This window comes from Bombina bombina, chromosome 2 (genome assembly GCF_027579735.1).
Source record: "Bombina bombina isolate aBomBom1 chromosome 2, aBomBom1.pri, whole genome shotgun sequence".
NCBI lineage: Eukaryota > Metazoa > Chordata > Amphibia > Anura > Bombinatoridae > Bombina > Bombina bombina.
Window position 1 is genome coordinate 1,003,839,249 of NC_069500.1, and position 17,675 is coordinate 1,003,856,923.

General features: G+C 36.3%; 1 protein-coding gene across 20 annotated transcripts in view; it reads left to right on the forward strand.

Annotated features, from left to right (window-relative positions):
- The window catches only part of ANK2 (ankyrin 2), a 469,556-nt gene that overhangs the window by 346,732 nt on the left and 105,149 nt on the right, over positions 1–17,675 (forward strand). For 19 of the 20 annotated variants that reach the window (XM_053703568.1, XM_053703565.1, XM_053703570.1 and 16 more), the window contains 5 exons: positions 325–421; positions 9,819–10,047; positions 12,532–12,657; positions 15,838–15,960; positions 17,555–17,587. In XM_053703568.1, the coding sequence (XP_053559543.1) occupies positions 325–421; positions 9,819–10,047; positions 12,532–12,657; positions 15,838–15,960; positions 17,555–17,587 (608 nt within the window). The remainder of the gene's footprint in view (positions 1–324; positions 422–9,818; positions 10,048–12,531; positions 12,658–15,837; positions 15,961–17,554; positions 17,588–17,675) is intronic. The other variant, XM_053703580.1, reaches the window with a different exon arrangement.

Below are 17,675 nucleotides of genomic sequence, written 5' to 3' on the forward strand. Positions count from 1 at the left end.
AATATGATCCCATATTTATCTCCTATCCTCCTCATGTACAGCATTAAAAGTGCCCTCTCATATGTCAGCATTAGATGGGGAGCAATTTTCTGCTCTAAACATTGTCTTGATGTAAAAGATTAATGCTATAGTAGGTAATACTGTTGTAGTTTTTAATATTAATTGTCATAGGCATAAATATGATAATGCTGCATTAGTGAAAATGTTTGACATGAGTGTGGTACACAAATGTTATCAAGATACTGTATGTCTCTGTTCTTTCTTTGTGGTGTATTATTATACTGACAACTAATGAGCGCTTCATATATTCATGTCTGCCCCCAGGTGGTACAACTCCTGCACAGTGGGAAGATATCACTGGGACAACTCCTCTTACATTCATTAATGAATGTGTTTCTTTTACCACCAACGTATCAGCCAGGTAAATGAATAATATTCTTGATATCATGATGTTTCATATGTCAGGTAACTTAAAGAGGCAGTAAGGCCAAAGTTAATTTTAAATGGATTGGATAGATCATGACATTTTAATCAACTTTCCTATTTACTACTACTGTATTATCCATTTTGCTTAGTTTTCTTGGTATCCTTTGTTAAATGGTAATTCTAGGTTAGCTTAGTAGCATGCACGTGTCTTTAGCCATCTGGCAGTAGTCTTGGTAACATTGTTTATAGCAATGTAATACATAATTGCAGTCACTGCTGCCGTAGAATGCTATAGACACATGCACACTCCTGAGCTTCTACAAGCTTGCCAAGATTTACTCTTCAACCAAGGATACCAAAAGAACAAAGCATTTCAGAATCATTTGCTCAACTAATCAGAAGCTATTAACTTTTGTAATAAAATATTTTTTCCCAACATTTTTTACTTTCATATGCTGTTAGTTTAAAGGGACAGTAAAGTGAAAATAAACTGTTTATGATTTAGATAGAGCATGCCATATTAATCAATGTTCAAATTTACTTTTATTATCAAATTTTCTTTGTTGAAGAGTAATTCTAGCTAGGCTGGTAGGGGCTCAAGGGCATGCAAATGTCTTTAACAATCTATAGCTGCAGTATTTGTAACAATGTATAACATTACTATAAACATTATTGTAAACACTGCTGCCAGAAAGTTAAATACATGTGTATACTCCTGAGCTCATCTAGAATAGAAAAACAGAGACATACAGTTTGACGGTAAATAAGAACCAAAAATATCCATGACGTCTACCAATATTACGTTACTCTTTCTTATGATAGCCTTATGTATGTCCCAGATATTTTTTTTTATTTTTTAAGACTAAGAAAACTAAGCAAAATCAATAAAATAAGTAAATTAGAACATTGTTTAAAATGCCACGCTCTATCCAATCATTTTGATGTAATTTTGACTTTACTGCCCCATAAAAAATGTTTAGTGTTTATATTTCTTTAGCACGGAAAATGTATTTCAGCTAATGAGAGAGAAACATTCTAACATATTGGAATTTAAAGTCAGCATTGACAACTTTTTATATGTACTGAGTCCATGGGATGTCTGCGGCCATTTTCCTGGATTGGGTGGCAAAAAGAAAATGCTTCAAACATAATGACAACATTAATGGCAACATATATAGCAGGAAAGAGAGATTTACAAATGGTGGCTCAATTGGATATTTAGATAAAAGGAGCAAAAAATAAATGCTTTCTCACTCACTGCCTGTGTCCTTTTCTGGCTAATTGGGGATCCTTCAAGTGCCTTATTGTGGGAGTTTATTTTCAGTGTTTTACTCACATTTGGCATATAGAAGGTGATCACTGATACAGCTCTGATTACCATAGGTGGTAAAAGCCTGGTTAGCAGATGGTACAGCCTGGTCTAAGCAGATGCCCCCTTTAGGTAGTGTGGGTGCTAGTCCCTGGACCAACCTTCCTCCTCTTCAATGGCTCTTTGGTAAATTTGAGGCAATGGACAGCTTCCTGGGGCTATAACTTAAACACAAAAAACTCAAAACTGAGTACATTTCAGTTTTAAAAAGAAGCATTTTTGCAAAAACAATTTCTCTTGTTAAGTGTATCCAGTCCACGGATCATCCATTACTTATGGGATATTAACTCCTCCCCAACAGGAAGTGCAAGAGGATTCACCCAGCAGAGCTGCTATATAGCTCCTCCCCTAACTGCCATTACCAGTCATTCTCTTGCACCCAACGAATAGATAGGATGTGTGAGAGGACTGTGGTGATTATACTTAGTTTCATACCTTCAATCAAAAGTTTGTTATTTTATAATAGCACCGGAGTGTGTTATTCCTTCTCTGGTAGAATTTGAAGAAGAATCTACCTGAGTTTTTCTATGATTTTAGCCGGAGTAGTTAAGATCATATTGCTGTTTCTCGGCCATCTGAGGAGAGGTAAACTTCAGATCAGGGGACAGCGGGCAGATTAATCTGCAAAGAGGTATGTAGCAGCTTATTATTTTCTGACAATGGAATTGATGAGAAAATTCTGCCATACCGATATAATGTAAACTCAGCCTTAAATGCAGTAGCAGCAACTGGTATCAGGCTGTCATGTATGTATATTTTACACTTCAGTATTCTGGGGAATGGCACTTCACTGGAATTATACTGTATGCATAAAACTTTAGCCTAATTTGCAGGGACTAGCAACAGGCTTTTTAATAACACTCAATTTATTAATGTTAAACGTTTTTTGCTGGCATGTAAAATCGTTTAATTTTCTGAGGTACTGGGTGAAAAAATGTTTTGGGCACTATTTTTTTCCACTTGGCAGTCGTTTTATTTAATTTATGACAGTTTACTGATCTCTCTCACTGTTATGTGTGAGGGGGAGGGACCTTTTTTGGTGCTTTTGCTACGCATCAAAAAATTCAGTCAGAAGTTTATTGTCTTCCCTGCATGATCCGGTTCATCTCTAGACTTGTCCCCTACTCTGAATCTGGATCAAGAGACCAGAAATTCTCTTCTATGGTGGCTTTCTCGGCCACATCTGTCCAGGGGGATGCCATTCAGCAGGCCGGACTGGACAATTGTAACAACAGACGCCAGCCTACTAGGTTGGGGCGCTGTCTGGAATTCTCTGAAGGCTCAGGGACAATGGAATCAGGAGGAGAGTCTCCTACCAATAAACATTCTGGAATTGAGAGCAGTTCTCAATGCCCTTCTGGCTTGGCCCCAGTTAACAACTCGGGGGTTCATCAGGTTTCAGTCGGACAACATCACGACTGTAGCTTACATCAACCATCAGGGAGGGACAAGAAGCTCCCTAGCAATGATGGAAGTATCAAAGATAATTCGCTGGGCAGAGTCTCACTCTTGCCACCTGTCAGCAATCCACATCCCGGGAGTGGAGAACTGGGAGGCGGATTTCTTAAGTCGTCAGACTTTTCATCCGGGGGAGTGGGAACTTCATCCGGAGGTCTTTGCCCAAATACTTCGACGTTGGGGCAAACCAGAGATAGATCTCATGGCGTCTCGACAGAACGCCAAGCTTCCTCGTTACGGGTCCAGATCCAGGGATCCGGGAGCGGTTCTGATAGATGCTTTGACAGCACCTTGGACCTTCGGGATGGCTTATGTGTTTCCACCCTTCCCGATGCTTCCTCGATTGATTGCCAGAATCAAACAGGAGAGAGCATCAGTGATTCTAATAACGCCTGCATGGCCACGCAGGACTTGGTATGCAGATCTAGTGGACATGTCATCCTGTCCACCTTGGTCGCTACCTCTGAAACAGGACCTTCTGATCCAGGGTCCCTTCAAACATCAAAATCTAATTTCTCTGAAGCTGACTGCTTGGAAATTGAACGCTTGATTTTATCAAAACGTGGTTTTTCTGAGTCAGTTATTGATACCTTAATACAGGCTAGGAAGCCTGTTACCAGAAAGATTTACCATAAGATATGGCGCAAATACTTATATTGGTGCGAATCCAAGAGTTACTCATGGAGTAAGGTTAGGATTCCGAGGATATTGTCTTTTCTACAAGAAGGTTTAGAAAAGGGTTTATCCGCTAGTTCCTTAAAGGGACAGATTTCAGCTCTGTCCATTCTTTTACACAAACGTCTGTCAGAAGTTCCGGACGTTCAAGCTTTTTGTCAGGCTTTAGCTAGGATCAAGCCTGTGTTTAAAACTGTTGCTCCACCATGGAGTTTGAACTTAGTTCTTAATGTTTTACAGGGGGTTCCGTTTGAACCCCTTCATTCCATTGATATCAAGTTGTTATCTTGGAAAGTTCTGTTTTTAATGGCGATTTCCTCGGCTCGAAGAGTCTCTGAGTTATCTGCCTTACATTGTGATTCTCCTTATCTGATTTTTCATTCAGACAAGGTAGTTCTGCGTACTAAACCTGGGTTCCTACCTAAGGTGGTCACTAACAGGAATATCAATCAAGAGATTGTGGTTACATCTTTGTGTCCTAATCCTTCTTCGAAAAAGGAACGTCTGCTACACAATCTAGATGTAGTCCGTGCCCTGAAATTTTATCTACAGGCAACTAAGGATTTTCGACAAACGTCTTCCCTGTTTGTCGTTTATTCTGGTCAGAAGAGAGGTCAAAAAGCTTCGGCTACCTCTCTCTCCTTTTGGCTTCGTAGCATAATACGGTTAGCCTATGAGACTGCTGGACAGCAGCCTCCTGAAAGAATTACAGCACATTCTACTAGAGCTGTGGCTTCCACTTGGGCCTTTAAGAATGAGGCTTCTGTTGAACAGATTTGCAAGGCTGCAACTTGGTCTTCTCTTCATACTTTTTCCAAATTTTACAAATTTGACACTTTTGCTTCTTCGGAGGCTGTTTTTGGGAGAAAGGTTCTTCAGGCAGTGGTTCCTTCCGTATAAAGAGCCTGCCTGTCCCTCCCGTCATCTGTGTACTTTAGCTTTGGTATTGGTATCCCATAAGTAATGGATGATCCGTGGACTGGATACACTTAACAAGAGAAAACATAATTTATGTTTACCTGATAAATTTATTTCTCTTGTAGTGTATCCAGTCCACGGCCCGCCCTGTCACTTTAAGGCAGGTAATTTTTCCATTAAACTACAGTCACCACTGTACCCTATGGTTTTCCTTTCTCTGCATGTTTTCGGTCGAATGACTGGTAATGGCAGTTAGGGGAGGAGCTATATAGCAGCTCTGCTGGGTGAATCCTCTTGCACTTCCTGTTGGGGAGGAGTTAATATCCCATAAGTAATGGATGATCCGTGGACTGGATACACTACAAGAGAAATAAATTTATCAGGTAAGCATAAATTATGTTTTTAGTAAAAAATGTGACTTTTTCAGTAATATTTTTTACTGTACATGGAGAATGTGGACATATGTGTTGCCTACCCTCACTTTACAACTGTGCCTGCTCAGAGATCTGGGGGCAACATGTAGTTTCAGCAATGTCATTAGCTGAGTCATGACTGAAGCACGGTTTAAATGTTAGTTTATATGTTCCATGCACAGTTAAAGCTATCACTAAAACACTTGTAGCTTTTACTAAAAGCATTTTTACTAATTCTTGCGTATTGCAAACATTCTACTCATTCGTGTGCATTTCAGTTTTGAGAATTATGTTTATTTAATTATATAATACTTACAGTTTGCTGCTAGCTGATAGTAAGTTTTTCCGTGTTAGTAATACAGACAACTTAAAGGGACAGTCTAGTATAAATTAAACTTTCATTATTCAGATAGGACTTTTAATTTTAATCAACTTTCCAATTTACTTTCATCATCAAATTTGCTTTTTTCTCTTGGTATTCTTAGTTTAAACTAAACATAGGAAGGCTCATATGCTAATTTCTAAGCCTTTGAGGGCTGCCTCTTATCACATGCTTTTTAAATCTCTTTTCAACACAAAGAGACAGTAAGTACATGTGGGCCAATAACACTGTGTTCAGGCACAGGGGGTTATTTAAGATTTAGCATAAAACAATGCTAAATTTAAGACAATAGATAATAAACAGTCACAGTCATGTGATTAGGGGGCTGGAAGAAGGTTCCTAGATACAAGGTAATCACAGAGGTAAAAAGTATATTAATATAACTGTGTTGGTTGTGCACAACTGGGGAATGGGTAATAAAGGGAATATCTATCTTTTAAAACAATAACAATTCTATGGTAGACTGTCCCTTTAATACTTAAAGGGATAGTAAAGTCAAAATAATTTTTTCATGATTCAGAAAGGGCATGCAATTTTAATAAAATATCCAGTTTACTTCTATTATCTGGTATAATTCGCTAAAAAGCATACCTATGCATGTCACTGGTATCTAGCTGTTGATTGGCAGTTGCATATATATGCCTCTTGTCATTTGCTCACACAATATGCTCAGCTAGCTCACAGTAGTGACTTGCTACTCTTTGAGCAAAGGATAACAAGAGAATGAAACACATTTGAAAATAGAAGTAAATCAGAAAGTTGTTTATGTAAAAAAAAAGGTCAGTACCATGCTGTTCAGTGTATTCCAGGGGTTTGTAAATCTATGCTCAGGCCCCCCTAACAGGCCAGATTGTCTGGATTACCTTGGGTGAGAGCAAATTAATAACAATGTTTACTAATCAGCTTATTATTTCACCTGTGCTCCAGTTCAGATATCCTGAAAATCTGGCCTGTTAGGGAGGCCTGAGGACAGGTTTGAAAACTCCTGGTGTATTCTAAGAAAACAAAAATCATTTTGCAAGAAAATGACAAATGCTATATTTAGGTAGCACCTTTAATGGTTAACTAAAAGTGGGTACAATTGAAAGCTTTCAGTTGTATCCATTATTAGGCAGCCATTACCTGCGCACTGCATTTGTTATTTTATTGCATTTCTTTGGAATTTGTACAAAATGTTTGCTCTGTCTGAAACAGGAAAAAAATATTGGGTTTCGTGTCTCAAGCAAAGTTCAAAAAAACCTTTCATGATTCAAATAAGGAATGTAATTTTAAACAACTCTCCAATTTACTTTTATCACCAATTTTGCTTTGTTCTTTTGGTATTCTTAGTTGAAAGCTAAACCTAGGAGGTTCATATGCTAATTTCTTAGACTTTGAAGGCCGCCTCTAATCTGAAAGCCTTTTGACAGTTTTTCACCACTAGAGGGCATTAGTTCATGTGTTTCACATAGATAACATTGAACTCATGCACGTGAATTTACAGAGGCGTGAGCACTGATTGGCTAAAATGCAAGTCTGTCAAATGAACTGAAATAAGGGGGCAGTCTGCAGAGGCTTAGATACAAGGTAATTACAGAGGTAAAACGTGTATTATTATAACTGGGTTGGTTATGCAAAACTGGGGAATGGGTAATAAAGGGATTATCTTTTTAAACAACAAAAATTATGGTGTTGACTGTCCCTTTAATAGATCAGCAGTTTTCTATTTATAATTAACACAAAATTATAGTATGGAAACAAACAAAGATATTTTGGCACAAGCATCAAGAGTAAAATCTTGTGTGTGACTAATTTAATAAAGCAACAGTTCTACTCAAGGGAGAGGCAAAAAGACAGAGAAGCTCAAACCATTCTGCAGTGAGGTCTGTAATGTGGTGGTTGCCTCTTTTTTCAGGGGAACGTTATGACGTGTCATTTGGTTTGTTTCTAAGAACAAACAAACATATTTCCAGCTTGCATAAAAACTCTAAACGAGCTGCTCAATAAACCACTACTGTTTTCAAAAGCATCTAATAATGTTGCGTGAATTAAAATTCTGACAAAGCTGCTAATCAATTTGTTGTTAGAATCCAGTGATACCTTTCAGTAGGAAACTTAATATGAAAAGGTTAATTTTGTGGTTTGCTCTGTAACATTCACTAAATAGTTCTATAGGTTTGATTTTAAATAGAAGCATTTTTGCAATATACTTCCATGAACAAAAATGCTTCTAGTAAAAGTTATCACTGGCATACGTACATATGCTGTGAAAGTCCATGCATCAGTAGATTTGTGTAGAAATATAAATTTTAATGGCAGATGAGAACCAGAGGCCTAACAAGTGTGCCCAACTATTCCTAAAACTGTAGGCTTATTTAGGGCTGTATTACAAGTGGAGCATAATTATATTAGCACTGTTGAGCACTAACTGTGCTCAAGTTAAATCAAGCTCCTATTCTTGCGCTCGTATTACAAGTTCAAAGTAAAATATTAGCGATCGAGCAAAAGACTAAGGTGCACTTATATCCATATTTATTTATTTTTATATATATATATATATATATATATATATATATATATATATAATACAATCCAAGTTTATAAATATATATCTATATCTATCTATCTATCTATCTATCTATCTACCTTGGTCTGATGAAGGGGTGATTGATCCCCGAAACGTTACTTTTTTATGTGCCAATAAAGCACCACTTTTGCACAAATCCAGAGAGTGCATATCTTTTCCTTTTCTATGATTGTGCTTGTCTGCACCCTGGTAGCTGTTCCTTAGGTGGGAGTGCGCTCTATGTTTGAAAATTATATATATATATATATAAAATACAAATTGCAATCCAAGTTTAGAGCTCAGCTCCTATCTTTTGTGGGTGGCCTCCAGGAAGCTCAGCTGTAATTACAAAAATACCTGTAAATGCATGGCAGGCCACAGGCTGCAGATAAAGCATGGGACATACATCATTCTCCCATCCCCTATCACTACGGCTCTAATTTTGAGTGGCTGCCATTTATGTGGGAACAATATGTGCTGAAAGCAGCCGATCGCTCTGTGGCCACACTCCAGTCTGAAAAAGTCATGTCGGAATATATCCAACATTGGACCAAAATTGGTAAAAAAAAACCTTTGTCGGCTATATTCTGACATACGACCGGAAAGGGTTAATCTTTAGATCCCAGTCATTTTTCCAGTTGTCCAATTTTTAATATCACTTATCATTTGGTCCACCCCCCCATCCCCAATTATCAACTCTATTACATTTTTTTATTATGTGCAAACAGACAAACTTCCCCTGTGGCTTTTTTGCTAATATTGCTGATAAATATATCAAGGAAAATGGGCATCAGAATTGAGAACTACCCCCTCCTCCAGTTAAAGAGACTTGAAACCCATAATTTTTCTTAAATGATTCAGATAGGGCATGCAATTTAAACAACTTTCTAATTTACTTCTATTATCACATTTGTCTTTGTTCTTTTGGTATCTTTTATTAAAAAGTAGGGACATAAGTTCAGGAGTGTGTACGTCTGGAACACTATTTGGCAGCAGTTTTGCAAGAATGTTATTCATTTGCAATAACGCTAGATGACAGCACTATTTCCTGCTATGTATTGCTCCAGACACCTACCTAGGTATCTCTTCAACAAAGAATACCATGGGAATTAAGCAAATGTAATAATAAAAGTAAATTGGATTTATTTATTTTTAACTGTATGCTCTGTCTGAATCACAAAAGAAAATGTTGGGGTGTCATATACCTTTAATGAATTAGTTTATTGTGTGAGACAGTGTCCAATGCTTCACTGAAATCTAGATGTACTTGTTCTTCTGTTCCACCCTGGTCTAACCTAAAGTAAAACCATGTTGCTATTAATAATCTATTTTTTTTGTCTATAAGTAAGCCGTAATTATTTCTTTTAAAAGAGTTTCCATTAATTTCCTTACTACTGAAGTTAAACTGACTGGCCTGTAGTTATCAGAGTCTTCCCTACTGCCCATTTTATGGAGAGGAACTATTCTCCAATCATAATCCCTGTAAACATTTATAACCTGATTGTAAAAATTGTGTTACAGTTTATTTTGTTAGATTGTATTTTGAAAGTATGACCCAAAATTTCTGAATGGTTTACACACACTGTTATATTTATGATATTACAGCTTGAATAATTACAATTTTCCCTGCAGGTTCTGGTTAATAGACTGTCGACAAATCCAAGAATCTGTTACTTTTGCCAGCCAAGTGTATAGAGAAATTATATGTGTTCCCTACATGGCCAAATTTGTTGTGTTTGCCAAATCCCAAGATCCCATTGAAGCACGTCTGAGATGCTTTTGCATGACAGATGACAAAGTGGACAAAACACTGGAACAGCAAGAAAACTTTGCAGAAGTTGCTAGAAGCAGAGACGTAGAGGTATTTACATGCACATGACTAAAATAATATGATTCCACAACCATTTGTCATAAATACCCAACATATATTTAGAAATATGACAATGAGAATAAACATTGGATCATCATTCTAATTGTTTCCATTAAGATAGTTTTTTTTATCGATGATGGTTAAACTTTTTTCGTTTTCTTTTTAAAATCAAAATGTAAATCCTAAACCATTTATGAAAATGAATGTGACATCATAATTAATGTAAATGTGAAAACATTATACACAATGAAATACATACTATCAAAAAACTGAACAACAGTATTACAAATTAAAAAAAAGTTTCCATGGTTAAGAGTTTGTAGAATTATGACATAATTTGCTGATCTTACACCCTACGGGGTAGATTTATCAAGCAGCGGATGCTGCAATCTACCCCAGATGTTTCAGGTCCATCTTAAACTTAAGTTAAGAAGCAGCGGTCTGGAGCAATACATAGCAGGAAATAGTGCTGTCATCTAGCGTTATAGTATACTGTCCCTTTAACTCATCTGCCACCTCTAAGGTGGCGGACAGCTATCATCCCGATTGGATACGATTAGGATGATTGACACCCCCTGCTAGCAGCCGATTGGCCGCGAATGTGCAGCAGGCGGCATTGCATAAGCATTTCACTAGAAATGCTTGTGCAATGATAAATGCTGACAGTGTATGCTATCGACATTTATCGATGTCCGCCCGACATTTGATAAATCTACCCCTATATGTCTATTTACAAGTATGTTGAATAGCAATGCAGACAAATCCCATTCATGTAATATTCACAAATAATTACTGGTCTGTACTGTTTATTGTAATATTGGCAGTGCAATATGGCTGTGATAACATTAAAATACGGCATTGTATACCTTCCACACTTTTATAATTAAACTTGCCGGATGAGTATTCTGTGCATTAGGAGGCCAGAATTAGAAAGTATTTTACTATTTACTTTTAAGGTCCCTTTAATTCACCCACCCCAATAATGTTTAACATATAATAAATCAAATATTAAGATGTAAGTTCCTATTGATAATAACATAGACACAATGACACATACAAATCACACAGTGTGCATTGGTAAAATGATATCTTACAATAATCCTTGAATAGATTGGTTTCTTCTTATAATACCATCAAATAGTCAGTTAAGTATCTGCCTTTCAGAAATCTTAACGATTCCATTCAAAATGCCTCTAACGGAAGAAAAGGTGCTTAATGGTTAAGTAATATATAAACATTGAGTCTTACTGAATTGTATAAAATTTGACTCTGATTTTCAATAGCTAAAAATTAGCTCTAAGTGATCAAGTGTATCACAATAGAGGATCCCCAGAGTTAAAGAATCACCCAAATATCCACTTTAGATTAAATTAATATTTATTAAAATTAACATGAAAAAAATGACATAAAAAGTACAGACTTTTTTTTATAACTTTATTTATAATCCAAAAGTGCAATTAACAGAAAAAAGAAAATAACATTCTGCTTTTTCAACTCTCCACGCAGGGTAGATTAAAAAACAAGAATAATAATATCTGCAGACAAAATCATACCATGTACAAAAAAGTCATAAAAAATCAGACATATACATATTTAGGTACAAATGAGTGGAAAAGCAATATATTGAATGAAAAGACACCATTGGAGAGTCTTGTATTAAATAAAACTACACAATAAACACATAAAAAAACCCTGAGAATAATAATAATAAAAAGTACAGACTTAATGCCACATGGGGGAAACAAACATCAGTAGCTGAAACAAAACCACTCAAACACAGGAGAGGTACAAAACTTTAGTAGCCTATCTTGGTAGCCTCATGAACATCTCACTCACTATAGTAACTTAAGTCTTTATCGCAGTATTTCCTATAGTATTATAATAAGAGCTGTACATTCTTCAAAGAATATTCTAAGATATCCTTTTATCCCTGTACAGTGTAGGAAATATGATACGCTCATGGCCTGTGCATTTAAGCACAGGCATTCAGACACATTATACTTGACATTGAAAGGACAGTATACTCTAAAATTAACATTTTATTAACTATCCTACACCCCACTGGGAGTGTAATTTCTTCTGCTGGCTGTGTTTACAAAGGCTTGTTAATAGCCTTGATGTAAGACCAGAAACTTTCCAGTATAGGTGGGCATACCACCCGCTAAACCAGCTATTTCAAATGCTTAAATAAGGTTAAAGGAGCTACTTGTAAACCACTTAATATACTCTGGCAGGTAAAATGGATAATTGGGAACAAAAATTGGGAAAATATTTAAGTAAACTGTCTCCCTTTAAGTTTGTTGCGAAAGGGATGTATGTGGTATTATGAACACTGTTAAAGTTACTTGAAACTGTATCTATAATAAAAAAACACAGTTTTATTTCATTGAACCCCACCCCTAGCTTTAAAACACAGTTGTAGTGTTTCTTCAAAATAGATCCTAATTACACTTTGTTCTTCTCTTTCCTATTTAGGTGCTTGAAGGAAAACCAATCTACGTAGACTGTTTTGGAAACTTGATACCGCTAATAAAGAGTGGTCAGCATCATATCTTTAGTTTTTATGCCTTTAAGGAAAACAGACTTCCATTATTTGTCAAGGTAAAGTCACTGCTTATAGAGACAGTGAGTTATGGGAGATCTTCACTTCAGTCATGAGATCCACAGCTTTCAAAACTCAAATTATATTATTATTCAGCAATAAAAATATTGAACTGAGATATTGAACGGAGAGTGAAATGAGGGACAGTAAAGTCAAAATTAAACCTATATTATTTAGACAGAGCATGCTATTTTAGACAACTTTCCAATATAATGTTGTTAACAATTTTGCTTAGTTTTCTTGGCGTCCTTTGCAGTGGCAGCTGGTGATTTTTTAAAAGTTGATAAGGCAAAAAAAAACATCATCCCCTGACAACAACCCACATTCTACCACTGTATTACTCATGGAGACAAAATGGGGATGGGGAGCACACAAGAAGCAAAACCCCTTACAGTGTAGTATTTACTAACAATGTTTAATTGGGTGTTTGGATAAGCAATTTTATTTTGATCTATCAAATTACTGAAGGACACAGTAATATTTCAGTAGTGAAATTAGGTTTATTGGATTAACAGAAAATGTGCAATATGCATCCAAATGAAATTAGACAGGTGCATAAATTTGGGCACCCCAACAGAAATATTGCATCAATATTTAGTAGAGCCTCCTTTAGCAGAAATAACAGCCTCTAGACGCTTCCTATAGCCTGTAATGAGTGCCTGGATTCTGAATGAAAGTATTTTGGACCACTCCTCCTTGCAAAACATCTCCAGTTCAGTTAGGTTTGATGGTTACCGAGCATGGACAGCCCCTTTCAAATCACCCCACAGAATTTTAATGGTATTCAGGTCTGGGGACTGGGATGGCCATTCCAGAACATTGTACTTGTTCCTCTGCATAAATGCCAGAGTAGATTTTGAGCAGTGTTTTGGGTCGTTGTCTTGTTGAAATATCCAGCTCCGGCATAACTTTGTGACTGATTCCTCAACATTATTCTCAAGTATCTGCTGATATTGAGTGGAATCCATGCGACCCTCAACTTTAACAAGATTCCCAGTACCTACACTGACCACACAGCCCCACAGCATGATGGAACATCCACCAAATTTTACTGTGGCTAGCAAGTTTTTGTCTTGGAACGCTGTGTTCTTTTGCCACCATGCATAACGCCCCTTGTTATGACCAAATAACTCAATCTTTGTTTCATCAGTCCACAGCACCTTCTTCGAAGAGGAAGCTGGCTTGTCCAAATGTGTGTTTGCATACCTCAAGCGACTCTGTTTGTGGTGTGTGTGCAGAGAAGGCTTCTTCCGCATCACTCTCCCATATGCTGAATTGTTGAACGATGCACAGTGACACCATCTGCAGCAAGATGATGTTGTAGGTCTTTGGAGGTGGTCTGTGGGGTGTTTTTGACCGTTCTCACCATCCTTTGCCTCTCAGATATTTTACTTCTGACCTTAACAAGAACCTTATTTCACTACTGAAATATTACTGTGTCCTTCAGTTATTTGATAGATCAAAATGAAATTGCTGATCCAAACACCCAATTATTTATAAATGAAAATCATGGAAATTGTCAGGGGTGCCTAAACATTTGCATACGACTGTGGGTGTGTGTATATATATATATATACACTGTTCCCCTTTCTATCTTCTAGCACTCAAGCACAATATTAATGTAGTAGAAACATCATTGCTAAAAGACAAAAAGCTCAACTGTTCATGCAGCATAAACTACAGGCAAAAAGGTAGCAGCTCTTATAGACTGTACTAAATTATAGAGATCAGACAATAGAGCAAATAGCATAATATAACATGTTGCTTATACAAATCTAGCAGCTTGTGAAGCACCAAAAACCTTAAGAAGAGGTGAATCTTTAAATGCTTTTGGTACAGGTATGCCGTACGTTACAATTGATATAAGCTAAACATAGTGAAACAGCAGTCTAGTTCTCCATTTGCAAGTATACTACATACATCTCTAACTTATATCTCTTCATATTAGTGAATGCCTACTCTGCAATGTCAGTAGGCAGTGTAGATTGTTGTAGATGGACACATTCTTGCCTGTTCTCTGTAGACAGGACTCTCTATAATAGATCTATGAAACATTACTTTGTATCTGAAGAGAATTAGGCAGTGTGGAAGATCGTGTGTTAGAAAGACGACACTTCCCAGCAAACCCTAGAAAAGTAGAATTTCCTAAATAATTTTAAAATGCTGAATTGAGGCTGAAACAGAAAAAGATGCATAATGCCAGGTGTCTCCAGGTAATCCTTATAACTGCTGTTATTACTCCTGTAAGTACTCACATATTCAGCATTTACAAACACACAGATGCATAATGCTAGGTGTCCCCAAGCAAGCCTTATAACTGCTATTATTACATCTGAAAGTACATCTGAAAGTACTCAACTATTCAATAAGATAATAACCACAGATCCCACAACTGGTAACTGAAATGGGCTCCCTTCCTGTAGCTGAATATCCCACTCTAACTAAAACTAGAAGTGACATAAACAAGCTTTAGGATACTGAACACTGCAGGATATGGGAGGGCTAAAGTTAAAGCAGTCTCACCAAGCATAAGAATTGCTGCTTTAGCACAGCCATTTTTTACAATAATATTTATAGGACACTGTTGGGGCTAAATTCCATCTAGCCCTGCCTGCACCGAACCATTAAAGCCGCTAGATAGAGATGCTCTTAATATTAATCATAGGACACAAGCCTTCACTGCCGTCTGATGTTTTTTTGTTTTTTTTTTAATATTAACAATTTAAATGTGAAATTTTTTATTTTATTTTAGGGAGCAACTTAAATGGTGGGGCAGAACCCATGCTGCCCATATGAATGAGTTATCCTAGATAAGATTAGACGTATGAGCGTGTCATTAGCCATCAGGCAGCAGTGTTTGCAACAATGTTAATAGCAATGTTAGACATTGTTTCAAGCACTGCTGCCATAGACTGCTAAATACATGTCCACTCTCCTGAGCTCTTATCAGCCTAAATGGGTTTACTTCTCAACAAAATATACCAAGAGAATAAAACAAATGTAATAATATAAGTAAACTGGAAGGTTGTATAACATTGCATGCTCTTTCTGAACCGTGGACTTTTAATTTTGACGTTACTGTCCCTTTCAACTTATGGGACAGAACCATTTGATTTATCTAAGGTGCCTGCTCTGCAAGTAAATAAGTGGTGGTCCTTACATTTTGCTCTCCACATTAGGTACGAGATACAACTCAGGAACCTTGTGGACGCCTATCTTTTATGAAGGAGCCAAAGTCATCACGAGGCCTTGTATACCAAGCCATATGTAATCTCAATATTACATTGCCACAATATAATAAGGTAAGCTCTTGCTATATGTGAAATTGTATATGGTTTAAACAGGCTTCTCTTCATTACAATGTAATGCAAGACCAAGGGCCCAATGTCTAAAATCTCACCTGCATTAAAAAAAAATGCACCCAAAACCTCTTTCATATCCAGGGCTCTGCATAGCAAGATAAACATCACTCAATGGAACATTTGCATTTCTAAAATTATTTGAAGGATATCTCTTGAGTGGAGAACTGTAGATCATCGGCCCCAAATCTTAAATACATTAACAATTGTACCATTGCCTTTATCAGAATGCAAGACATAATAACAGTTTATTGTATTATAAATGTGTATACGCACATTCTAAAATACCTCATTTATTTTTTATGAATTGCAACATTTGAAGATTTCTGTCTAGGTTCTAGATGACCTATTCTGTATATCTAAACACAGGCTTATTTAAAATTAGTATTTTATAATATTCATTTGCTAATATTCAAGGTTGTATATGTAATTGTTTTTATTAAATTATAACTATTAATTATTTACATATTAGCGATGCACAATACATAGTGTCACATCTCGGGGGGGTTAGTCACCTTATCAGCTAAATAAAACTCAGTTATGATCTATTAAGAATAAATAATGCCATTCCTGAATATTTCTTGTATAACTATTGTATATACATTGTTTTTTTTTTAATGTATATGGATATATTACAAGATAAAATATCCTACACATGCCTCATATAATCAAAGATATAAAGATACTTAAAGGGACACTAAACCAAATTTTTCTTTCATGATTCAGATAGAACATGCAATTTTAAGCAACTTTCTAATTTACTCCTATTATCAATTTTTCTTTGTTCCCTTGCTATCTTTATTTAAAAAGCAGGAATGTAAAGCTTAGGAGCAGGCCAATTGTATGTTCAGCACCCTGGATAGCGCTTTCTGATTGGTGGCTACATTTAAGCCACCAATTAGCAAGCATAACCCAGGTTCTAAACCACAAATGGGCCGGCTCCTAATTCTTTACATTCCTGCTTTTTAAATAAAGATAGCAAGAGAACGAACAATAAGTGATAATAGGAGTAATTTAGAAAGTTGCTTAAAACGACATGTTTTATCTGAACCATTAAATAAAAAAAATTGGGTTTAGTATCCCTTTAAGTAGTAGGATATATTATAAAAGTTTGCAAAGTTAATTATCAATAACAGAGAAAGCCAAATAACATGCTGAGGAACAGAAATACTTCCAAGGCATGTGGTGTTTGATCGAACATGTTAAACCCTGAATACGAAAGATGACAATGTATGTAATTGTTATGCGCAGTAAAACTAAAGAATATTTACTAACACTTTATTGAAGAAAACTCAAGACACATATTTCTACCAGACAGCTATAGTTGATGTCTCCCTCTAGTGGCTAAAAACTACACATTTTTGCTCTGATATTGCTGCTGAACTTTTACTGCACTGTTTCATTCAATGAAGTTCTTGGTTTGTTTTAACTCGAAGACCTTAAGAATTATTCAAATACTAACACTTTGCTGCTCTAATTTGTGTTTCTCTCTTTTTTGTTTTACTCTTTATCCTCTCTGACATCTTGTGCTTCTAAGGAATCTGAATCAGATCAAGAACTAGAGGATGAGGTACTGTACTAATAAATACACCTTATACAAATATTGTATGATATTGAGAGCTGTGCAGCCATTGTTAAATGTTTATTCCTAGTGACAG